The sequence below is a fragment of the Dasypus novemcinctus genome, chromosome 7, assembly GCF_030445035.2.
Source record: "Dasypus novemcinctus isolate mDasNov1 chromosome 7, mDasNov1.1.hap2, whole genome shotgun sequence".
NCBI lineage: Eukaryota > Metazoa > Chordata > Mammalia > Cingulata > Dasypodidae > Dasypus > Dasypus novemcinctus.
The window spans coordinates 115,946,612-115,972,645 of NC_080679.1; the positions used below are offsets into that span (position 1 = coordinate 115,946,612).

A 26,034-nucleotide genomic window follows, 5' to 3' on the forward strand; every position below is an offset into this window, starting at 1 on the left:
TAGAGAAAAGGGATCAATCGAGAGAAAAGGACAGTTAACACTTTGAAGGTGGTGGGAGCCTTTTGAACAGCGAAGTCACATCAGGAGAGGAAGGCAGGGCCACCAGAGGACAGAAACTTTGTACTATGCCTCTGTCAATACTTCCTACATTGGCTTTTGTCTGTGGAAGTGTTGTTTGGCTTTGATAAAGAGAAAAGGGGAAGTGAATGTGTCACAGACACAAAATCCGTTTCCCTCCCAATCCATTCTGTATTGTTAAAAGAATCCCAATACAGTCAGGGCACAGTGGAGGAATCCTACTGATAAGCCGATCACAACCCTCCTATACCTCACTTTCTGGGCCTCCCTTGCAGCCGAGGACAGTCATGCAACTCAGATTGGACCATGAGAAATATCAGGGGATGCCGACCAGGGGAGCTTCATGAAAAGCCCGTGTGCTTCTTGATAAAAGGAACAGACACGGCTGGCTTCACCTCCTCCCTGCTTTGGCCACAGGTATGAGGTTTGCAGCAGCAGGGGTCCTTGTGACCCTACGGTGGCAAAAGCTAGCAGGCCAAGAATGACATCATAGAAACACAGAAGCAGCCTGGGCCTTTAGAGACACCGAAGAGAATATTCCCCAGCCCAGGGCTGCCAATCGCCAGACTTCACTAGATGAGAAAAGTAAACCCTTGTTTAATCCACTGCTGACCAGGTATCATTTTACTTAGAGCTGAATGCATTTCTAATCCATCCAAAGAGGAACAGTTCCCAATCACTACTGCCTAGCTTGACACAGTTTAAAAAGCAGCTTCACAACTATCTTCTTGCTTGACTCCCTTGGTCAACCCTGTAAACTAGGCAGAACGTAAGCCCATTTTAAAGGTAAGGAAATGGTTTAGAGAGGGGATGAGCCCTGCGCAGAGGACGAGAGGGAGGAATCTGCCTGGGCCTGCTGACTCCTAACCATTTGGAGGGTGATGACAGGAAGATCCATTGTACTGCCATGTGAGTTCCATTTATTTTGGGGGACCCTACCCTTGAATTACGATCCTGCAGGAGCTAGCACATTCTCACAAAATATAAGTAAGCAAAGCTAATTTAATGTTTCGGACACCGGCATCAGCTGAAAGATCGAGAGAGGCCCACTGGTTCCAGCTGGACTGGATCAGCTGCCGCATAAGGGTGAAGGGTGGTTTCTTCCATTCCCCACGTCCACCAGCAGGGCTGTTCCAACCTCGGAGATATGCTATATTTACAGGGCACTGAGAAGGAATTTATATCTGCCCCGAATGAATAGTAAGGAGTTCATCCACGAGAGTGGTGGCACTCTGTTTCTCAGAGTTGTCACTCAAACTGTCACTGGTTTAAATTACCCAAGTGTCCATTCAGTCCATGTAAAAGTCATTACTGAGCTAAGAATAAGAAAACTAACACAGTGTATGGTTACGGAAGTATTTTCTGTAACAACTACAGCAAATGATCTACATAAAAAGGAAAGAGGAAAGGAAGGGAAGGAGAGGGAGGAGAAGAGAGGAAAAGAGAAGAGGGGAAGAGAGAGAAAAGAAAATAGGAGGGGGAAAAAAGGACACCTGTGGGTTGGACACAGCCTCTCTCTGGCCATCAGACAGGAGATTCCACATCTCCCATGCCTGCTGTGGGACCCCAAATACCTCTCAAAGCTGCCTAAGCAGGCTGGCAGGAAGAGGCTGCCCTTCTGAGAGTCTGCACTGGCACCATGTGGAGCTCTGGTCAACCTTTAGCAGGCTCTGAGGACCTGAAATGATGTCAGTTTGTCTGGACCAGGAGGGCTGTACAAGGCCCTACCCCACACACTGCAAGGGGATCCGTGCCCTCCGCAGGTGTGCCGCAAACCACCTGCGTGGCCCGTTGGGGTCGTCCTCACTAACCCCACCTCTTGTCAACAATCGCCCCTGAAGCCTAGACAGAGGGTGAACATCTAGTCAAAGCTCACCCGCGGACTTCCTGAGCCCCTCTGTCCAGTTGCTGCCACCGCTAGTGCTCTCCTTTCTTCCCCAATTGAGGAGGTGTGTTCTATGATCTTAATTAAGGTAAGGAGATACTTTTCCCCAAAGGCACACATGAATCAACATTCACATCCTCAAATACCTGTGATGGGCTCTGGCACCCAGCTTTTAATTTACTTGCAAAATTTCTCCTGTGCTTCACTTGTCTTAGTAGCTATTTCTCTCTCTCCAAGTTCCCCAAAAGACAAAGTCTTTGCAATTCCCAACATGCAAGTGGGTTCTCAGTAACTGGTCTGAGACAACAATCATCATAAATAACAGGGAAATGGATGGATTTCGTTCGTCTTTAGATAAGGCTTGATTTCACTTGTTTTGCATTTCACAAATTCTGTGTAAGAGATTTTAATGCTCCACACAGAATCCTACAATACTTTCCTTTGAAATCTGTCCCTTGTCATCATGGATGTATTCAGGCTCTTGAGATTAAAGGGGAGGGGTAGGAGAGAGAGGAAGAAGTTGTCAGAGAGAGAAAGAGCATTCCTTGGAAGGGGGCCCAGTGTAGCAGTCAGATTAAATCCTGACTGGATCGTGTACTACCTGTGGGACCTCAACCTCCATCTGTCTCAGATCCAATAAAAAATGGGGTTAATAATAGTACTGACTTCATAGAGTTGTTGCAAGGACCAAGTCTGGCACATAGGAAGCCATTATCATCATCTCGCACAGTTCAGTTTGGTCAAAAATAGAATCGAGGAGACAGGCAAAGGCCAGCCAGCTGTGAAAATTCTAACCACGCAGGGCTGGCTCCTGTATTCCCTGGAGCTCTGCTGTCCCTTGAGGCTGGACTGGGATTCTCAAGGGGAAGTCCTGATTTATCCTGTGTACAGATGGCTTCCTTCAGCCCTCAGGGCTGTACAGCCAGAGTTTATGAGCATATGCTGCTTATATGATTTTTATTTAAGTAGAAAATCATATATGGGTGCCAAATATGATTTAGGAAGCATATATTATATTTTTAAAAGTAGTTTCTAAATTGGTTTATCACTGTTTCTCAGTGTCATAATACCTCTTCTTAAAACAAAATGGTAGATTCTGCCTCCAATAAACACTCCCCAATGTTAAATTATGCTCCCAGTCTTCATTGCTGATATAAAATCCATCGACAAGCTCTGTCCTTAAAGGGCCTGTTTCAAGATTTCTATCACAGAGCCAATCCCATGGCTTCACTTTTTACCAAAAATTACTCAAGTGCCCCCGGTGGCATGGGAGCCAATCAGGTGCCAACCTGCACGAGCCCCTCCTATACCGGTTTTCAGCGGCCATGTAAACAGCCCACTTTAGGCCAAACTTCCTTCAACAGGCCCAGCACACTTTACTTATCTGACTTATTTTAATCCCATTCCCAGATTTATGCACTGCTCTACCACTTCCATTCTAACACAGTATTTTGACTTTGATTTTCTAAGAAATGGCCAGAAAGCCACATTTCTAAGTTCTTCCCATTGCCACGTTTTTTACTGTATTTGCTCACTTTTGAAACAAAGATGGACACCAGGACCACAGCAAAAGTGCTTAAATGTGTCCTTTCCCGGGTGTGCCTAAACCTCGCTCTTGCCGTGTGGATGAGGAAAGAACATTCTATCCCAGGAGGATGTGGTGGCCTCAGGGATTTTTGTTCCTAGGAACAAAGGCCTGGGGGTTCCCCAAGCTTCCCTCAGGTTGAAGGGCAGTGATGCCCTTGGCAGTCTTTCTGCACCTGGGACTGGGAGAGAATGCTTGGAGGAACATGCCCAGCTTGCTGCAGACGCCAGTATCTCAATACTGAAGAGCGTGGTCCTTTCCAGCTCGCCAGAACGCTGCCTGGAACAGGAAGCACAGGGAAGGCTCCTCAAGCTGTGACTGCACTTTTGGAAGGATCCAGACTATAAGACGTACTTTAACAATGTTCTACTAAGGGGAAACATATGGTCACAACCCAGTATCTTGGTTCTTATAAATCTGTGCTTCAACACGACAGAAAGCCATGCCTTTCAGGCTGTGATACATTCAGAGGCATTTAAGGTTCTCTCCCTTCAAGACTGATCTTAACCTCCCCACTCTGCCCCCATGGAGGGAACAATCCTGCAACGTTTTTCTGTTTGTTTTTGCCTTTTTCTCTTTATTACAGAAGATGTGGGTTTCCAGAACAATCATGCATAAAATACAGGAGTCCCATATACCATCTTATTATAAACACCTAGCATTGGTGTGAAACATTTGTTACAAATGATGACAGCACATTTTTATAGCTATCTATGGTTTAATTGAGGGTTCGCTGTTTGCTGCAAAGCTTTTGTAGCAACTTCCCCCATGGTTCTCTGCTTCTCCCAGGATGGATCACCATTTGGGCACCTAAGACCCTTTGGTCACTATGCAGAATGCTGCCTCCTCCATCTCCACACACTGGAATCCTCTCAGTGGCTCTTGTCCACTGATACCCTGGCCCTTCAATTTCTTTGCTGTTGGTCTTTTCCCATCCCTGAACACCATTGTTCCCATATCTGTTGCCAAACTGTTTGGGTTGTGGTAATAGTAAAAAGCCTTGAGGCAAATTACAACCACAGCAGCTGTGTTTACTAAGAGCTACAGATGAACTCATCCCAGAGCTTTCTGAGCCAGTAGGCAGATTCGGAACCTTCCAGAAGCACCCCACCCTCAGGATGTTCGCTGGCTGCCTGGGCCTCTGTTCCCCAAGTCAGTCCTGGCTTTCAGAGACCCTCTGCTGAGCACAAAGGGCCTCTTTTCACTCTTAACACTTTTTATATGTTTTCTTCTCACAGCTGCAGTGATTTACACTTAGCTGTTTATGCCTCTGGAGAGCTGCCAGTTACAAAGACGTAGGAAACCAGTGGGCTTAGTGGGTCTCCTGAGGGCGCCAAGAAACCTACTCTCCACTCCAGACCCCCCAAATCTCTCCCTAACCACTTGTGACAAGGCCTAAAATCCTACCATTCATCATTCAGTCCTTTGGACCATTGGGTGACTGCTGGAAAATGCAATGACAGAGTCCTATCAGCTGTCCATACCTTAAGGTGCATTAGCTTATTCTAAACTTTTCTGAGGCTTTTTTTTTCGGAGGTACTGAGGATTGAACCAAGGACCTTGTACATGGGAAGCAGGCGTTCAATCACTGAGCTACATCTGCTTCCCAAGTCTTCTTTTTATCACCTGTAAAACTAACACCCACACCATCAACCTATGTGGAAGTGCTTCCTGACGTCAAAAATTCATACAAATTGTTATTAGTTCCTAGGTCAAAAGGCAAGTGGTGGGGAAGGGGCAATGGGGAGTCACTGCTTAATGAATAGAGTTTCTGTCTATTGATGTGCTGAAAAAGAGTGAGTAATGGATGATGGTAGCACAATGTTGTAAATTTAATTAATGCCACTGAATTGAATGCTTAAAAAGGGTTAAAATGGCAAATTTTATCCACAATATATATATATTTTAAAGGCAAACATTCTTGAAAGAGACTTCACTGAAACCCAGCAGCTTTAAGGCAACTTGGAATTACCATGGCAACAGAAGTCAGGTCCTTGGGGGAGGCACCTGGTGAGTTTGCTCCGGGAGGTGATTCTTAAAAACAGGAAAGTTGGCTGAGTGGTAGCCAGTTTTCCTAGATTGGGAAAATTTTGACAGCTTCCTTTCCATACGTGGTGGTGACTGCCAGATTGTAGCTGACTCCAAAACCCACGCTGGAAGAAGTCTCATCTCGTGCCCTTTGTTCTTTCTTGACAACCTCCTGCCCTTTACGGGTCACGCTGAACAAATCTGATTCCTCGTTTGTTTGCCAGCCCTTCAGAGTCTTTCCCCTCCCAACCCCTCAGACCCAAATCAAGCTTCCCCCACATCTTTTCCTTCCAACCCAAAGGGCTCTGGTTTGCCTAGATATTAGTAACTGCAAAAATGAACACAGACCTTAACGAATACCAGGTACTGTTCTCAAAGCTTTATATGCATTAATTTATGCAGCCTTTACAGGAACTACAAAGTAGGTGCTTCTATTACCCTCCTCCCTCCTGCACCCCATTTTACAGATGAGAGAACAGAGGCCTAGTGAGTCTAAGTGACTTGCATACAATCACACAGTCAGTGCAGTCAAGATTTAACCCTGGGTCCAGCTGGTTCACCATCTGTCCTTTTAACACCATGAGTTTCCAGGTGGGCTCCTGAATGAGGAAGGAGGACCAACATATCCTGAGTGCTCACAGGAGTGAGGCTTTACCAGGTGCTCTCGAATGTGTGAGGACCATCGCCCTGTTCAGTCTATGTCATGCCTCAATGGGGCCAACTGAGAGTTCATTATCAATTCCTGGCACCTTACCTCACTGTTGACTCACACGGAGCTTACTATCAACTAAAACCCCTAAATCTTTGCTCCACACATGGATGCTAAGCCACAGCAACCCCTTCCCTTCCTCAGGGCAGCTGGTTTTATGGATTTTGTCCCTGGCCTGCACCAATGATCAGCACCCCCACACACCTGACCCCTCCACAAGACTTCCTGGTCTGGTCTGCCCTATTTCTCATGGCCATAAAGTTATCTTCTAGGCTTTCTTCTCTGTGTCCTTATTCCTAAAAGAATTAGAGGAGGACAAGAAGGAGTTTAGATTATAGAATCACGGAACCCAGGAGACCTAAATAAAAGAACATCCAGTCCTCAGCTTCACTTTATGGATGAGGGAAGTGAGACCTGCAGGGCAGATAACTTCCAAGGGCATGCAGCAGGCAGTTAGTGGTGCAGCTGAAATTAGAATCTGGGCACCTGCTTTCCCACCTAGAGCTCCTCCAACTCCTCCAGACTGTCTCCAATCAGCATCTCTGGGCTTAAACAGGCCACTACAGGGAGAAGTACTGTCTGCCAATCGACAAGTAAGCCTGAATAGGTTTAAGATGCTAGCAGAAAGCATGCTGAAATACGGAACAGACTACTAGGATGATGGGACAGGGAGAAAGGCCACCCCAGGGTCCACTCAGCTCTGAGTTCATTCCTGCATGTGTATGCTCATCAAACCCTTATGTGCAGGAAGCGGACTTGGCCCAATAGATAGGGCGTCCACCTACCACATGGGAGGCCCGCGGTTCAAACCCCAGGCCTCCTTGACCTGTGTGCTGCTGTACGCAAGGAGTGCCGTGCCACACAGGTGTGTCCCCGCATAGGGGAGCCCCACACGCAAGGAGTGCACCTTATGGATAGCCATCCAGCACGAAAGAAAGTGCAGCCTGCCCAGGAATGGCACCACACACACGGAGAGCTGACACAACAAGATGACGCAACAAAAAGAAACACAGATTCCCGGTGATGCTGATAAGGATAGAAGTGGTCACAGAGAGCAGACAGCTGGGGTGGGGGAGAGGAAGGGGAGAGAAATAAATAAAAAAAATAAATCTTTAAAAACAAAAACCCTTACGTGCTTATAGTGGACGCTGCTCTGGGGCAGGTTATAAAGTCAGCATGCTGCTGACACTGTTTCTGAAATCCCTAAGTCTCTTGGACTTTATTAGCCCTTGGAATCTTAAAAGCCCATTATTCATTTCTGACATTTCTCTTTGCATTTGGTTTCTCCTCTCTGCTCTTTCCTTCTCCAAGCTTGCAGTTGAATTTGGGGAAAAAGGCACAGCTACGTGACTGTACTTTGTCACCCACCAGGCACTGAGCAAGATGCAAAACAGGCACAGCTGACCAGCCTTGCTGAGTCCCCACCCTCAAGGGGCTAACTATCCCCACCAGCTCACTGAGCTCCTCAAGGAAAAGCCATCTGCTTCCTGCCTCTTGGAGTTGCAGCTTCCAAGGGATCATGACAAGTCTTTTCTGATGGCTCTTTCTCCTAAGGGAAATAAACTGGGAGAAGATACAGAAATGCCTCTGAATGCTCTTCTGGTTGGAACCAGGACGAAGAGCTGTGGTCACAAAGGACTTCCCAGCAAATTCAATAAAACAAACTCTGACTTCATTATGTATGCCAATTTAATTTAAGGTAGATTTAAGTTTATCTGGTTTACCTCTACATTATCTGGCTAAGTAGACTAAAATAACAAACAGGATGACAAGGCTTAAACGACTTAACAAAAAGTGTTCTTTTCAAGGATTTCAGTATGTTCATTAATTACAAAGGTATTTGGTGGTACAATAAAACAATGTACTAAGAGCAGTTAATTCATATTATGAAATAAAATGGAATTTCTCCAAACTACTCCAATTTCCAATTTTGTACTAATTCTAACTGAGCCAAAGTCAACCAAATTAGTGAGCAGGATAATTATGTGGTTCTTAGAATGGGATGGGATCTCAGGAGTCATCTCGTCTCAAGATTTTTTTTTGGTTGCTTCCAACAATCAAACCCTTTTTCCCTACCCAGTGAATTCCTACTGGAATTTCAAATCTATGCCACAGATAAATCAGAGCTGCTCTGGTAGGGAGGAGCCTACACTGTCTGGCGGCCCCTTCACCTTGCTTACCTCCTCTAGGGTGCCAAAGAACACAGGCCAAGAATCACTGACCTCAGCAATGGGGTGGGCAAACTTTTTCAGTTAAGGACCAGATAGTAAGTATTTTGGGCTTTGTGTGAACACATGGTCTCTGTTGCATATTCTTTTCTGAGGTACCAAGGGCTGGGGATTGAACCTGGGACCTTGTATGTGGGAAGCCGGTGCTCAACTACTGAGCCACATTGGCTTCCCTGAGTTGGTTTCTTCATTTGCTTTTGTTTTTTCAGGAGGCACCAGAATCTGAACCCAGGACCTCCGATGTGGGATGCCAGCGCTCAACTGCATGAGCCACATCTGCTCTGCATATTCTTTTTGTTTGTTTTTGAGGTCTTTTTTTTTTTTTCCTTTTGCTACGCTTCCAAAATGTAAAAACTGTTTTTAGTTTGCAGGCTGTACCAGCTCAGGCCACACAATGGAACTGACCTCAAGGTCACTGTTCGCCAACCTTTATCCACTTCTTTCTAAAGATATAACTGACATACAATACCTTGCACACAGTGTAGACTTTTAGAAGTGCCTGCACATGTATATGCCTGTGAAACCATGCCCATAATGGAGACAGTGGCCACAGCCATCACTGCTGCAAAGCAACCCTGACACCAAGGACCCTGAGGTAAGTCCGACTACACAGGTTAAAGGCAAAGCTCTCCACAAGCCTACCCTCATTTCAGATCAGACACCAGCTACTGATTTGGGGGATCCCAGGCCACCCACACTTCTGACCAACCAGCTACAAATCCAAGGATTTTCACCACCCTCAAGGCTTGATAATTCACTAGAATGACTGATGGGACTCAGAAAAATGCTATATTTATGACTCTAGTTTTATTATTGCAAAAAGAAACAAACAAGGAGCCAAAAGAAGAGATACACTGGGTGAAGTCTGGGAGGGTCTCAAAGCATGAGGCTTCCGGGTCATCCACCGTGGAGTCAGGCTGTGCTACCTCCCAGCACATGGATGTGGATTAGCAATCAGGGAAGCTCACCTGAGCTTTGGTGTGGAGGGTTTTTACTGGCATTTCATTAGGTAGGTATGATTAGCTGATTCCCCGCCCACATGGCCGAACTCCACCTCCCGCCCCTCTCCTCTCCCTGGAAGTCAGAGTAACATGAAGTGGCTCAAGGGCCCAACCCTCTAATCGCATGGCTGGGCTTTCAGGCCTGGCCAGCCCCCACCTCAAGACCACCTGTGTGGCAGGCTCCACCAGGAGCCATCTCATTAGCATAAACTATCAGGTACAGTCCTGGGGCCCATCCTGAAAAACAAGACTTGTGTAATCACTGAGGAAATTCCAGCGGTTACCTACCTCCTAGTGACAGATCACTTTTTGGAGGCCAAATTCCTTACTATAGCCCCACCTCCAACCCCAAAGTTCCCTTGTGCTTTTTTTGCAATCTTTCTCTCACTCCTCTCCAAGCAACCAAAGACGTGCTTTCTGTCACTATAGATTAGTTCGCATTTTCTACAGCTTTATAGACAGAATCATACAGTATACACTCCCTTTATTTGTTTGGGTCTTCCACACAGCATATTACTTTGTGATCTGCCATGTATCTGGTGCATCAAGAATTCATTCCTTTTGGGAAACGGATGTGGCTAAACCAATTGGGCCGCCGTCTACCATACGGGAGGTCCAGGGTTCGATGTCCATGGACTCCAGGTGAAGGCAAGCTGGCCCATGCGGAGAGCTGGCCCACATGGGAATGAGGCCCTGCGAGGGAATTCCGCTCCACGTGGGAAAGCCACCCTGCACAGGGATGCCGGCTGACGCAGAGAGCTGGCGCAGCAAGATGACACAACAAGAGACACAGAGGAGAGAAAATAAGAAGACGTAGCAGAACAGGGGAGCTGAGGTGGCGCAAGACAGTAATCGCCTCTCTCTCACTCCGGAAGGTCCCAGGATTGGTTCCTGCAGCCACCTAATTAGAATACAAGCAGACACAGAAGAACACGTAGGGAGTGGACACAGAGAGCAGACAAAGGGGGGAACAGGGGTGGGGGTGGGGAGAAATAAAAATAAATCTTTAAAAAAGAAAAAAAAAGAAATTCATTCCTTTTAAATAATACCTTCATATAGGTGAGGAAACTGATGCCAGAATTGTTGGCCCCAAATCACACAGTTTACAGTAGAACTGGCCCAGAAAAAGGCCCTGAGCTCTCTGCACAGCACCCTGCTCCCATGCTATCTCACTGCCTCCGGACTCTCAAAACCTCTGTGGGCTGCAGAATTTGTCCTTACAAGTCTAGCTCTACTTTTTTTCCACCAGCCCATCCCGTCCAGTCTTCCTCACACCAGAGAGTGCAGGGAAATGCTTCATGCAAAAGCATCTCAGGTTCTCCAGAGAAATCACTAATAAAAACTTCATCGGAGAGATGAATTCACTGTACTGGGTAAGCAAACAGACATAATTCCTGCCCTTGGAGAATTAAGAAGAGACTGATAACCAATGTGAATAAAATACACACTTACAAACTGATTAAAATTATGCAAAAGGAACCAATGGGTGCAATGACAGGTTGGGTAAGGGCAGGCACCTGGAAGGCTTGAGCCCCAGAAGGTGACACCCATTAAAGGGTCTGGTGAGCCCCCAGGAAGGGGGGGTGGCCCTCAGGGGCCAGTGTGGCCAGAGAGCTAGGGGAGGAATGGGTACAGAGCAGGCTGAGGCTAGCCCAGAGAGAGTCTTACTAAGCCATGCTAACAGACTGGAATTCCGTTGCAATTTTAATATGTTTTGAGTTTTAAATGAAGCCACAGGAAGGGTTTGAGCAAAGGAATAACAAGAGCCAATTTACATTTTAACAAAGATCACTCTGGCTGCTCTGTGGAGAATGGGTTAGAAGGGCAGGACCTTAGGGATGGAGGGAAGGGAAAGGCTGAGTCATTTCTGGAAGGCCTGCTGCCTGATTTCTGAGGCTATGGGAGATGGACCACTTGCTCACATGAGGGGAGGCTTTAAAACAACACAGTCTGTGAGGGATAGAGAAAAAGAAGCTTTGGGAGTTCAGATGAGAACTGATTGACTTCTGTTGTCTCCTAGCTAGGCTAGGAGGGGACAAGGCAGGCCCTTGTCTGGAGCCAGAAAGAGGTAGAATTCCTCAGATGAGGAGCATGGACTCTGCAGAATGGGCTGCAGGGCTTTTTGCTGCCCTCCCCACCTGGGTGGTGGGCAGCCAGGAGCAGATGTTATGGCAATATTTGCCGACAGCTCTTGCTGCACACATTCACGCGCCCATTCAGACCTTCCTTTTCAGCTTTGAAATCCTGCTCTAAACGTGGCATCACCCTTGCGAGGCAAGAACTAAGGGAGAGGGCAGAGGAGCAGCTCCATCAAGCCAGAGCCTGGTCCCAGCTCTGTCACTTCCAATTCTGTCACCCTGGCCAAATCACTCCATCTCTTTAATATAGTTTCTCATCTATAAATAAAGGTGGTTGGGGATGAGAAACAGCTGCTCTTGCTTCCTCAAACCGAATAGGTATGCACCACCTAAATGATGGCTGTGAAGGGCTCTGAGAAGTATAACATAAATGGGAGGCCCTCTTTTATTCTCAGTGCATTAGCTCTAGCACAAGACGGGCCTTTGCTGAATGCCTCCTGTGAGGTGAAGTCTCAGTACTTAGTGCTTCATCTTTAAAGAGGTAGGGGTTTTAGTAAAGTCATTTATTTTTCTGTTTTGTTTAGCACTGGCTTCAATCACACAGATCATAACCAAAAACACTGGAAATAAGCCAAAAAGATCTCTGATATGAGACCCATGCCAGGGATTGTTGGTCCATGCCCTGACCACTAGCCAGACTGCCAAGTAGCCGCCTGGCTGTACAGAGCAGGACAGCAGTCTGCAAGGAAGACACAGCTGTGTCTCTCTCACCTCTTCTCCAAGGTCACTGCTTGGCACATGTTTATCCAATTCTAAGAAAACAGGCTGGCTCTTCTCTTGGCCCTTAGCAGACTAAAGTAGCATGGTTTGCAAATATGTTTATTGGGAAGTGAGACTGGGAGTGACAGTTATCAGGCACCCACAGCAGCAACAAGTGACAGTCTAGCTTGCACTCTGACAAGAATACAGGAGGTCAAGGTAAGAAGAAAGAAGTACTATATATTCACTGATAGCCACGCAAGGCCAAGCGCCACACAATTTCAAATATCTCAAGGTCTTGAGACTCAACGCATAATGTACCAATAGCACTTTAGCATCACCTGTGCAATGGTGGGAAATGCAGGATCCAGTCACCTCCCTTCCCAAAGATCTGAGTCAAAAAAGGTGGGGAGAGAGTAGGACACACGGGATGGGAAAAACAGCTTAGAAAACCTAAAGTTGGAGTCACGTACAACTTTGGGAGGTGGCTGGAATAACATCCCATTTTAAAAACCACATCTGCTTTGCATGCACCTTCACTAGATACTCTGGAATGGGGATCTCTTAGGAAGAGAAACTAAACTCTCATATACCATGCTGTGTACAGAAGTTTGAGAATATGTCCTGAATTCACATGAAAGCTTTATAGTGTTTTTCATCGCTTTGGACCTTTCCTAGCAAAAAATGCCAGAATGATGTAATAAAATGAAAATAACACCCTGGGTTTTGGTATTCAGGCAAAGACTAACATAGCCTCACTGCCACTTGGCTTTTTGCAATTCTTGGGTGATGGGCAGTATGCAGAAGGCCAGTTCACCACAGAGTTAACATCTCAAAATATGAGGGATTTCCAAATTGTGCCCCAAATCATGCTGGTTAAGCTGGTTAACACTTTGGGGAGTCCAACTAACATCAAGTGAGTCGTCTTTTTAGTTGCAATATTATTTTATCCAAACAAAGCTAAGCTTTCAGAACCAATTTATTGTTTTGTTTTTCTAGAGAAACTGAAAAAGACGCCAAAGGCACTGTGGCAGTTTGAGACTATTTATGAACACCAAAAAAGATAAGCATTATGGTTGTAAACTGGTCTGTTTCCCTGGGCATACCTTTTGATTGTATTAGATTCAGTTGAGATGTCTCTGATTAAATTATGTTAAGATTAGGGCTTTGATTCTGTAGGGTACAACTCAGGTCAAGTCCCTGCCCCCTTGTTGGGCTGATATAAACAGGAACTCACTCAAGAAGACACAGAAGATACACAGGAAGAGAGAAAGAGAACTCCATAGACAAGGAAGAGGGGAGAACTCTGACCCTGCAGACCCAGGAAGAGAGATGAGCCATTTGCCTGATAGCTTGAATCTGAGCCCGGAAAGAAGCCCTATGCCAGCCTGTAGCCAGGAGAGAGGAAAGCTGAACCCTCGCAGAGATCGCCTTCCATCTTGCTTCCCATGTGGCAACTGACTTGGGTAAGAAAGTACCTCTTATGGTGTCTTGAGTTAGACTCTTTAGAGCATTGTAACTGTAAGCTTTTACCCCAAATAAATATCCTTTATAAAAGCAAACAGATTTCTGGTACTGCATCAGCACCCCTTTGGCTGACCAATACAGGCATCTAGGAAGACATTGCCCTTGGTTCCGAAACAAAAATGATATAATTTCAATCTCAACTTGCAGAGAGATACACATTATTTTCTTTGAGCAGGTGCAGAGGGAAGAGGGAGTTATGGCTTTTCCCCCAAAGCTGGAGTCTTACTAAAATCCATTCATTTCACAGCCAAGCTGAGAATGAGAACACCCAACTTCCCTTAAACCCAAGCTAAAAGTTAGCTGAAAAATGCTCTGTTAACACCGGGCAGATTTTGACACAAGTGAAGCAAAGATATATAAATTCATGGGACTAGCTTAAATAACCATTTATAATCGAGATTGGTTTTGTTTTACTTGGGAAAGGAAAGTGTGGAATAACATACATAGGAAATAAATCTTATGTACCAGCTAAAGGTTTCTGAACCTTGGAACTACTGATATCTTATGCTGTATAATTCTTTGTTGTGGAGGTTGTCCTGTAGGATGTTTAGCAGCATCTGTGGCCTCCAGTCACTAGATGCCAGCAGTCTACTCCCCAGCTATGAAATAATACCTGGGGGGCAAAGCTGCCCCCAGTTGAGAACCAAGGTCCTATAACTAAAATGGAATTCTACCTGTTTATAGTAAAGGAATTAAATCAGCTTCCTTGGAAAGAGGTCAATTTAATTGTCCCTTTGGTAGAGCTGGCATCTTAGAAGTGAAGAAAAAGGACAGGCAGGCAAGGCTATCCTTTTCTGAACATGGAGTCAGAAAACCACTAGCAGGAAATCCTTTGTCACTCTATCACTTGTGATCCCTCCATTGTAGGATTTCTAGCTTCCCAGATGAGGGAGAAATGATAACATGAGAGTAAGGTTTGTGATCATTCTGGAAAGTGATTAGCATGTAAATGTAGGAATATGCATGTTTTTAAATCCTGAAGACTCTTGTGTCCTATAAAGAACACTTCCTTAAAAACAAATTACGGCATTTGCAAACTAAGGCAGACTTCCCAATGCTTGTCAACAGGTTATACGCAATCTGGTCACTCTGTAGTATCTTCCTTTGTGAACCCTACAAATCAAGACAGGAGGGCAAAGTGGCCCTCTGGACCCAGCAGTCTAACCAACTCTTTCAACACTACCTGAGTCTATAACCAAAGGGTGCGGTTTCACCCAAAACCTCCCTGCACAAATCACCCCGCGGTAGCCCTGTAGATATTTCTTTTTCCTGGTTGGCTGAGTATTGACAATGACCACTGACTATAGCCAAGAGGATGTGAAGGTCACTGCTTTCCCCAGCCAACAGGAGCTTCCTCCCTTTACAAGTTCCCAGAGAGTGGAGGGAAAGGTTCATTTGGCAAAGGATCTGTGTGCAGTGCCTAGCTCCAGAAAGGTATTCAACCCGTGTGGGGCACTGGCTCTGAGAAGCAAGTATGAGGTGTAAGAGGCTGCCAAGTGTCACTTCCAAAATGCAAAGGGTGAAGGGATTTGTTATGCAGTCGCTGCCTGGACGGGCAGATACTGCCTTGATTAGACACCCAATTGCTGAGCACCACAATCCTTGATCATTCTTGTTTACTTCTTAAGCAGATTCCATTAAGCTCTGGGCACTTGGCTTGATTACTCCTTAGATCAAAGTTAAATTAAATTACCTAACAACCTTCTCATCAGAGAGGGACGCACATGCGCAGACGGACTCACCTTCCAGAAGCTATCCACTTTGCCATACACCAAGGACTGGTTCTGCCTCTTGATTTCGTTAATGTGGTGGATGTCGCTGGAGTTCAGGTGCTGCTCCACCACAAATCCCAGGAAGCTGTTGTCTGGAGTGTGAGCTGATGTGAAAAGAGAAGGACAGGACAGTTAGGCCAGAAGTAACAATGAAAATGCATTACTAACCATCTTACATGCAATCAAATGCTTTCATTCTACCCAGTGCTCTTTCTTACCTGGGAAGGGTGGGGGACTGGCCTCTGACATGAAAATAATTCTCCCTAAGATGGGTTAACTTGGACTAAGATGGGTTAACTTGTGTCTTTTTAGCACAAAATACATCTGTCTAGAGATCATTAGGCTGCACACCCCTCCTTCCTGGTACCTGAGCACAAGGCTATAGTCTCCAGAGAGAAATGCCTTGTCCAGGTCTCACCTCCTAAGTGCCTAGAACCTGTAGGGGAGAGGGTGAACTGGTGGATCTCAGCAGGGTTGGGGTCTGCTGTCCAGGATCACCAAACTCTGTGCCCTGACTCCAGCCATCTCTCAGACCAGCTGCATGGCTAGAAACCATCCAGTGGAGTAAAAGGAGTTGGGGGGCAAAACCAGGCAGTTGGGAGCAGATGTAGCTCAAGCGGTTAAGTGCCTGCTTCCCACCTGGGAGATCCCGGGTCAGTTCCCGGTGTCTCCTGAAAAGACAAAAGCAATCAACAAGTAAAACAAATTAAAAAACCAACTTGGGGGAGTCCATGTGGCTCAGTGGCTGAGTACCAGCTTCCCACATATGACATCCCAGGTTCAATCCCCGGCCCCAGGACCTCAAAAAACAAACAAACCAGGTAGCATCACCCCAACATTTCACCTCCTCTAAGAATTATTCACTAAGGAAAGATGCAATTACGGGAGTATATCAAATAGGTCAGTGGTATAAAGACCGTAAAAAAAAAGTGTGGTGCTCACCAGGTAAGCCACCCCAAAACACCAACCACTAGAAAGCAACAATGTCTAGTCTATCGGGTGGATAGGAAGAGAAAAGGAGTCTTCTGGTAGACCTCTCTCATCATCTTAGCTCCTAAACCTCTTTATTTTAACACTTCACCTAGGATAGACAACCCAAACCCTCCCCAAACATGTGTATCATCTTGTGGCTCTAATTTTAAAAGGAATTTCAATAGGAGGCAACCATCTGAAAACAATCCTCTCATGATCAACAGAGACCCTTCTCTCCTACCCACTCATTCTGCTCGGAGACAACCCTGCAGAAGCTGCACACTGCTGATGGGAATGAAACCACTGCTCCTCTTGACTCTGACAGAACAGAAGAGCAATACCATACCAAATTCCTCCTAATAAAGGGGGTATTATTTGGCAAAAGCCACACAGCTGCACCTTCAAGCACATTCCCTGCCAGGACAGCCAGTCATGAGCTCCCACCTCCTGCTCTGCCTTTCTTGGGCCAGAGCCGCCCTTTCCCAGGTGAGGAAGCGGAACGGGGCCTCTGTGGTGGGCAGGGGCATTGCTGCAGCCAGGGCCTCAGAGCCGCAGGCCTGCCCTGTGCCCTCATGCCACCTTCAGAGGTGGCCTGGCAAACACCGTCAAAAGGCCATGCATGTGGAGACAGAGCTGCAAAAGCGCGGGGTGACCACCGCACTGCCTCCCCACCTATTGTCCAATGCCGGTGAGGGAACAAGGAGATAAAGCACCATGACTGGGGAACAGTGCTGGGTCTGGCCAAAGTCTTATTTCATTTCTGCGTTTTTGAACAAGTGCCCAGCGGGGATGGCAATGGCTGCAGTCGGCTGAAAAGTAAATTACTCAGTAAGTTCTACGGCCAATAAGAAGGCTGCCTTTTACCTTTTCCTTTTTTTCTTTGAGGTGCTGGAGGAGGCTTTGAAGGAGGGGGAGGAGGGGAAGAGAGTGTGCTTGCACTCTAAATGTCAATAAGGCAGCTTGAAACACCTCTTTGTAAGACTTTTTGTTAACTGAAAACGTTTTGAAATAGAATCTGGTGCTAAACTCAGGGACTGTGTTTTTTATTTTAAAATTGGTAGCATCTCTACAACCAGAAAATTTACACAGTGGTGCCAAAAGCGCCGTGATTTTAGATGCTTGTTTCTGTAATTTGGTTATGTATTCCCCATGAGGGTACTTATTTTTAAAAATGAAATATCTGGTATGTTACTGTAAAAAACATTTAATGGATCTTATTTCATGTTATAATCTACTAAGGTGTAGTCACAAGTAAAATGATTTTTAAAGAAGGAAAAGAAATCATATGCATGTCTCTTAGCCTCAAAGATTACCCTAGTTTATAGCTTGAATGGTGAGAGAGGAAAAAATAAATAATCTAACCAAAAAATCGTATGACAAATAGCAGGCCTTTGCTGTTCTGAAGTCATAATTTGGCACCAATGAATTCCATAAACAAGCCCTCCCCTTTCTAGTTTTCATCTGAACACTTTATCTCAACTCCTCTCTCCTGTGCTGAGTGAGATGTTAATTTGTGGATTGATGACCAGGTGAGATTTAAGGACCTCAGGTGGGATGTAAGAAGATAGACAGGCAGTGCTTACGTGGAGCACACCACATTTAATGAACGGAGGCTTTAGCCAGGGCCGGACCTCTCTCTGATTCCTCCTGGGGAATGGGGAACCTGGCACAGGACACTGAGCCTCTGTACCGTGAGGGGTTGTTCAGCTGCAATACAACCCCATAGGTAATTCTGGAAGAACCACGGGCGAGGTATGGCTTGCTAGCAAAGAGCTGGGTGTCCGCCCAGTAACATCTGCAGCACACAGAGCCCTGGTCTTGGCATAAGCCTTCTGAAACTTGCTTCTAACAAATCAAATCCACAGGTATGGACCAATGCTACCTGAAAAGATCTAACTGCAGATTTCTCTTTTGCTCTAAGATGGAAATGGACTTAGTTCTGTGATGAGGATCTCAAAGAGAAGGTATCTGTATTTCAAGGTAAATCAAAGAAATCCCATACTTTTGGAAATCATTCCACCTAAGGAAATAAACATAATTTTTTAAAGGAAAAAAAATTGGAGTTCTGACTATGTGCTAAGTGCCTGAAAATGACTGTTTCACATTATCCTCTGACAACCTTATAAAATGTTTGTACAGATAAAAAGACAGAGGCCGAGAGAGTTACTTAAACTACCAAGTGTACATGCTAGCTAGTAACCAGGCTGGCTAGTTTCAGAGCCCTAGCTTGTTAAACCACACCAACATTTGGCCTCTTAGTCCAAATATTTTATTTTCTGGGCTCTGTGAACTACAGCAGTAAAGTATGCACCAGAGGAAAATAATGTTATAACACTGACCAAAATAAACACGAGAGACCTAGAAAACACACACACAATCAACTTAGTTTCCTGAGGAACTTACGCCCTTTGTATGAATGATCAAGCTGATTTTTCCCCAATTACAATACATGGAGATAATTAACTTTTTTCCTAAATTAAGACAAGTTCTCAAAATCAGGTGTAAAATACTGGGAATGTCTTAAGATCAATGCAACTAATTGTACAATCACTTTGGAAAAATTCTGGTAGTATTTACTAAAGCTGAGCACACAAACGATATGGCTCAGCAATTTCATTTCTAGACATATACACGAATTGACCAAAAGACACGAAGAATGGTCATAGCAGCACTTTTCATAATAATATAATAGCCCAAAGTGGAGACAATCATCCATTACTGACTTATAAAGCCGTCAGAGTCTAGACAGAAACACAGAAATTATTTACCTTTTATTGAAGATGGACCAGTAATTAAAAAAATTTTTTTTTCTTTTAATAATGCAGCAATCAGCCCACCTACAGGGCTGGGGAAGAGTGGAGAGGTTAGGGATGTTAGACTGTAGATGCTTAGAGAGGACGCTGGGAGCCAGGTCTTTGCATTGGTGGTACCTGGGAGAGGGCACAATGAGACTGGAACCGTCTACTGCTCCTGGGGCAAATGGAGGTTGCCGAGACCATGTGGGCATGGAAAGCAAGCAAAGAGGGCACCCTACAGCCCTCCAGTCTCCTTCTAGTGTCCCATATGGCAGACCTAAGGGGGAGCCAGTCCCAGTTCCAGCACTACAAAGCTGAGAACAGAAGGGTAGGTCTGGGGCTAAGAGACAGTAATTTAATAAATGGCACTGAGGAAATTTAAAAAATGTGATATGTTCCTATGATGGACTACTATCCAAGAATGTGAATGAGGAAAACATGACTACACGCAACCAACAACACATGGATGAGTCTCAGAAGTGTAACATTGAGCAGAAGAGCCAGATACAAAAGGGCACCTGGTGAATGATTCCATTTCTATAAATGTAAACACAGGCAGCATTAACCCGTGGTGTTAGAGGTCAGGACCGACGTTACCTTGTTGGGGAAGTGACCAGGAGGGGCAACAGGGCCTTTGGGCACTTGCAATGTTCTATTTTTGAAACACTAATGTGTTCACTTTGTTGTACATTGTGATATTTGCATGTTTCTATATGTAACAATAAAAATGTAAAGAATACAATTAAACAATAGGATTATAAAGCTTTTTTACTAGATTTATAGAGACTTAAGTCACATAATAAACAATTCACCCCTGTAAAAATGAACACTTCAATGGTTTTCAGTATAGTTGGAAAGTTGTGAAACCATTGTCACAGTCAAATTTTAGAGCATTCAGCACCTAAGAAGGAAACCCTTATCTGTTTGCAGTGACTCTCAATCTTTCCCTGCCCTGCCACCTGCCCTAACTGACCACTAATTTACTTTCTGTGTCTACAGAGTTGCCCTTTCTGGACATTTCATATAATGGAATCATACAGTATGTGGCCTGTTGTGACTGGCTTCTTTCATTTAGTGTGCTATTTTCAAGGTTCACCCATGCTGTAGTACATATCATTACTTCATTCCTCAAGTTGATATTTTTACATGGTACAAACTGGAATGGATTTGCTAAATATTAATAATGCCTTTTAAGTGATTCATGAAAAACATTTTTTCTATTAGGAAAAGCATTATTTTAAGCACTTTGGAAGCACCTAATTATAAATGATTACAAATTGGCTAGATGTTTTTACTGAGCAGATTGCACCAATGACTCCTTTTAAAAATGCCATTAGCTTAGCTTGAATAATTCATTCAACAACAAACATTTTAGAGAGCTCTTCCTACCCACCAGGTTATATGCTAGGTAGTGAGGGACTGTAACATAAAGATGTGTTCTGCCCTCATGGAGCTTAATGAGTGCTTAATAAATGAATTATCTACTATATCTACCTAGCAGTAATAATGTCTCTATTTTAAAACATAATTCAAAATGTTTCATTAAGTCAAATTAAACTTCCTCCTAATTGCATAAATCTTCACTGTTTTTTCTACCACTAAGAGATATAAATCTTCATTTTAACAGGCTGCCGGGCCATCAGTCTCAGCTGGCCCTTCAGTGCTGGGGACCGGCAGCAGCCGGTCTCTGAGGGCAGACATCCAGAAGGCAGCCTGGGCTCCCTCAGCCCTCACAGCCCACCCTTCCCTTCCCCAAACCCATCAACTCCCTTCCCTCCTCTTTTTTGGGCCTCATCTTTTCACGCCGAAACATGTACAATAAATAAGCTTTTCTTTTTCCCTAAATAGAAATGGTTTTATCGGCTTTCCTGACTATAAGAGAAATATACCCTCAGTATGAAACTTTTTCCAGACAACAGAGAAAGACATAAGGAAAAAAAGAAGTCAGTCATCCTCCTGCCACCTATAAATAACCACTATGAGAGGGCTTAAAAAAAAAAAAACTAGGCTTATGGATCTCTTTTATCCTCAAACCAAAATTGGATCCTACTAACCTTGCTCTTTTGTAAGCTGCTTTTTTCACTTACACAGAGTGCCCTGGGCACCTCTATGGGTTAATAGCCACAGCTCATCCCTGCTTGTTAAAGCAGCACAATTTTTCACTACTGGATGTTGCCTGTGCTCATCCTATCAGATGCAGATGCCCTGGGCTTCTGGTCTGCTCCGCAGCCCCGTGTGCAGCTAACCACTCATTCCCCAGTCCCTGTACTCAGGCTCTGTCCAGCGGTTGGACTGGTGCCCACGCAGAGCCCCTTCCCCACTCCTTCATGGAGAGTGCATGACCCCAAAGACTTCTACTGTCACCAAGGCACGGATCAGCGCAAGGATGGTTCAGGGCCGAAGCTCAGCCAATCACAGTTTCGCCATGATTTGTCAGAGCTACTTTTGAAAATGCCTTTCTACCACAGTCACTAGCTGGCAGGGTGTTAGTTTAGAGCTGCGGCTGGCCATCTCTGTGCCCAGGTGGGGACAGCCTGCCTGTAACTGACACCAACCCGGGGAGATGCAGAGCTGAGAGGCGGAGAGGATGAGGATGTACTCTGAGCTCTTGAGCCAGTTTCAATAATTCTCAGTGACAAGAGCCAACTAACTCCCTTGTGTCTACACTGGTTTGACAGAAATCCTATCTGACACACCCTACCAAAACACTGTTTAAAAATCAATGAATATCACTGAAATTCTGCAGTGGATTTATTTCTAAGTGGTCTCCATACCTACACATTTACTCCTTCCTCCTCTCTTTCTCACTGCTCCCTAACCCCAATCCATCCTCCAGATTGCTGAACAAAGGATTCTTTGAAACACATGTGTGACTACGCCTTTCCCATGGAAAATTTTTACCTCCTTGAGGACAAAGCAGGGCCCAGCATCCCTATCATTCCAGCTTCTGGTCACAACCCCACTAGTACCTGATGCTCCAAATGGACCTAGTTGGGGTTTTAGTGGGCAAGTTTTCCATCTTAACCCATGCTGGTTGAGTCTGGCATGCCCATCTCTTCCTCCTCTTTCTAAATCTCAGCTCCCATCACCTTCCAGGTAAGGAACTTCTGATTCCCCAAGTATGAGGATGTCTCCCTCCCCTGTTCCCTTGGACCACAAAGTCAGAGCCATATCACACATTACTATCTTCCCTAACAGTCTGTATGCTCCTGAGGACTAGCTATGCTTTATATATCTCTGACTTCCCAGAGTCCAGAACATAGCAGGACTTGAGTAAATAACTTTAGGATGCATGACTAAGTCAATGATGAGTGTGCAATTTAACTGGGGTGACTGGCTTTATAGATGGATCTACAATACTAGGTGGCAGAGGCCATGCCTAAAATACTTCCAGCCTCATATTAGTTGAACACAAGCTCTGAACTCACAACTTGGGAAACAGATTTGGCCCAACAGATAGGGCATTTGCCTACCACATGGGAAGTCCAAGGTTCAAACCCAGGGCCTCCTGACCCATGTGATGAGCTGGCCCATGCGTAGTGCTGATGCGTGCAAGGAGTGCCCTGCCACACAGGGGTGTCCCCCGCATAGGGGAGCCCCACACACAAGGAGTGCGCCCTGTAAGGAGAGCTGCCCAGCGCCAAAGAAAGCGCAGCCTGCCCAGGAATGGTGCCGCACACACAGAGAGCCGACACAGTAAGATGACACAACAAAAAGAGACACAGATTGTGGGTGCCGCTGACAAGAATACAGGCGGACACAGAAGAATAAGCAGCGAATGGACACAGAGAGCAGACAACCTGGGTGGGGGTTGGGGTGGGGAAGGGGAGAGAAATTGAAAATAAATCTTTAAAAATAAAAAATAAACTCACAACCCATTCTTTTTAGGATTAATCACTAGCCAAGACAACTCAACATGCTATCCTAGTGTCTAGCCCAGGCCTAGTAAATGATACATGAATTAATATATTTTATCTAGATCCGAAAACAGATTTTGGGAAGAAGGGAAACATATTGGAGATACAAACTTTCAGAATTCTAACATCAGAGGATTATAAATATTGTCCTTTATTCGACATTAGGCACATTTATTGAGCACCTACTAAAAGCCAAGGCAACAATTTAGGAGTGAAGGATAGTCCAGTGAATATACATGGGATTGTCAAACAAACAAAGTAATTCAGTGTAGTAAAAAGAACAGAAAGACAATTGGTACTGTGACTAACACTAAACTCTAGTTAATGGTACGTTGAAACATCTAACAGTTAAAGTGTTCTTTTATGTATCTGGGGGAAAAAAAGGGTGGATTGATGGATGGACATATGGAGTGACCTGTCATAGAGCAAATAAAGTGAGCAATTGCAGCACCCAGGTTGTGGGTTTCTGCTGTACATTTCTTTCACCTTTTGGATATGTTTGAAAAATATAATAATAAAATGCTGCAGAAGAATACTGGTCACCATCATTTTCATGATGTTGCTGAACACTGATTCTGAAGAGGATAAAACTGACATGACAAAAAAAAAAACTTTATTGAAAAAGACATTTAGGTCACACAAGAAGTGATCTGGATTTAGAAACCTTATAGACACACCAATGTCATGCTTCACATTTTATCTAAACTGAATTTGATAAGGAATGGAGTGCTGGAAGAATATCACTCTTGAAGGCTGGGACAGAAGCAGAAGGAGCCATGAGGCTGATTGTAGCAGTCACTGGTGTGCAAAGAAGTAAAAGGCAAGAGTCCTCCTAATCCAAATTAAGAAACAAAATGAATCACAAATAGCTCCTTTGCTCATTGTGTCCTAAAAAAACCTGCACATGGAAGGAACTGATCCTTAGCTGAAGCCAAAAGGTTTTCCATTTACATGAAGGGGAACTAGCTTCTTTCTAAAATTCCTGTGTCATCCAGCAAAATTTTAGGTCCACAAGCTATCAATCCAATCTGATTGTGCAAATAAAAATGGCTTTGCATCCCAAATCTTGGGAGACATTCACAGTGGGAATGTCAAAGATAATAACGAACAGTGTACTTCGAATAACTCTTGTGAGCCCAACGATATGAATAGAGTTCTGTGGGCTCAAGAAGTTTCTGTAATCCTGAATTTGTACCACACTTCTGACACTTCCCTGCATTGCTGCATGAACTAAAAATAAAACATAGGCATTATTCTTCAATTTAATTGAACTCAATCAACGAATATTTTCAAAATGCCTGCTATGTACCAGGCACTCTTCAAATTGTTGGCGTTTTAACAATGAACAAAACAGACTACAACTCCTATCAACATCTACTTTACATTCCAGGGGAAGGAAAATAAAGTAAACATAAGTGAAACATAGACCCTGGGTGGTGATAAAGCAATGGAGGAAAATAAAGCAGGGAAAGGGCAGAGAGGGCTAGAGGAAAAAGGGGTTTGTATTTCAAAAGGAGGTCAGGGTAAGTTTCACTGATGTGACATTTGCTGGAAGGAAGGGAAAGAAGCCAGGTGAAAGTCTAAGAAGAGTGCTTCAGACACAAAGAAGCACCAGTGCAAAGGTCCTGAGGCAGAACTGTGCCGGGCCTGTTCAAGAAGAAACAGCCAGGAGGCTAGAAAGCAGTGAACCAGAGGGTATGGGGTACGGGAGGAGGCCAGGAGGCAGTGGGCCAGACCACATATGTCTTTTCTTAGAGCAGGATACTGTGGGAGCCAAAGGAGGGTTTCGCGCGGAAATATCATGATTTGACTTAGGTTTTAATTAACTGCATTTTGCAGTTGGGCAAAGTTGGATCTATCAGTACTTATGTACAGGGTACCCCTCAGGCCCTGGGGACTCATCAGGGATCACTCTCATGGTGCTTAGTCACTGTGGTACCTGGGGTGGAACACAGGGGCTGAGAGAGGGGGCATGGAGGGATGAGGTATTCAGGGAAAGAAGCCTTTCTGGAAGATGAGCAGTAGGGAAGGGTTAAGTGTGTAGACTGGGGGGAAAGCAAGGGACAGGGAGCACCAGGCAAAGGGAGCAGCGCATGCATTGGCCTGGAAGTCTGGGAGAACCTGGCACCCTGGAAGACATCTAAAAGCCAAGGAGAGGCAAGACAACACACACAAGGGAGGAATCACAACAGGAGGTTTAGATATCGGAAATGGTGTGGGCCAGTGAACACAGGACCTCCTTAAAGACTCCCATGGTGCACCCAGGTATTCATTTGAGAAGAAAGTGAAGACAGAACCAGACAGGCATCTTTCAGTACCTACCAGGGCGCCCCAGCAGAGCAGGCGAGTGTGCTCCGTGGTGCGGGGATTCCAATACCTTCCTGCTCCAGCCAAGTGTCCAGAGCTGGAGGCAAGTTATGCTTTGGGAGGTCTCTTTCCCCATTTCTAAACTGGGAGCAATGGCCTCTGCTGCTCTTGCTCATAGGGACACTGGTAAGGGCAAGCAAGAGAACACACAGGGGCCTCCATGGCTGTGCGTCTTACTACAACTCCAGCCACTTCAACATGGCGCTCACCTCAATGCGGCCCGGTGGGCTTAGTTCAGTTACAGATAATTTGATCACATGGCAATTACAGGCTAACTGCTGTTCTGCTAGGCTAAAAGCAACTGAAACAATGGATGCTCTAATCCACACTGGA

The 26,034-nt window shown here is 45.1% G+C and overlaps 1 protein-coding gene across 5 annotated transcripts in view; it reads right to left on the minus strand.

Annotated features, from left to right (window-relative positions):
• MGAT5 (alpha-1,6-mannosylglycoprotein 6-beta-N-acetylglucosaminyltransferase) overlaps positions 1 to 26,034 on the minus strand; it is a 377,154-nt gene that overhangs the window by 95,281 nt on the left and 255,839 nt on the right. For all 5 annotated transcript variants that reach the window (XM_058301096.2, XM_058301094.2, XM_058301097.1 and 2 more), the window contains one exon: positions 15,621 to 15,754. In XM_058301096.2, the coding sequence (XP_058157079.1) occupies positions 15,621 to 15,754 (134 nt within the window). The remainder of the gene's footprint in view (positions 1 to 15,620; positions 15,755 to 26,034) is intronic.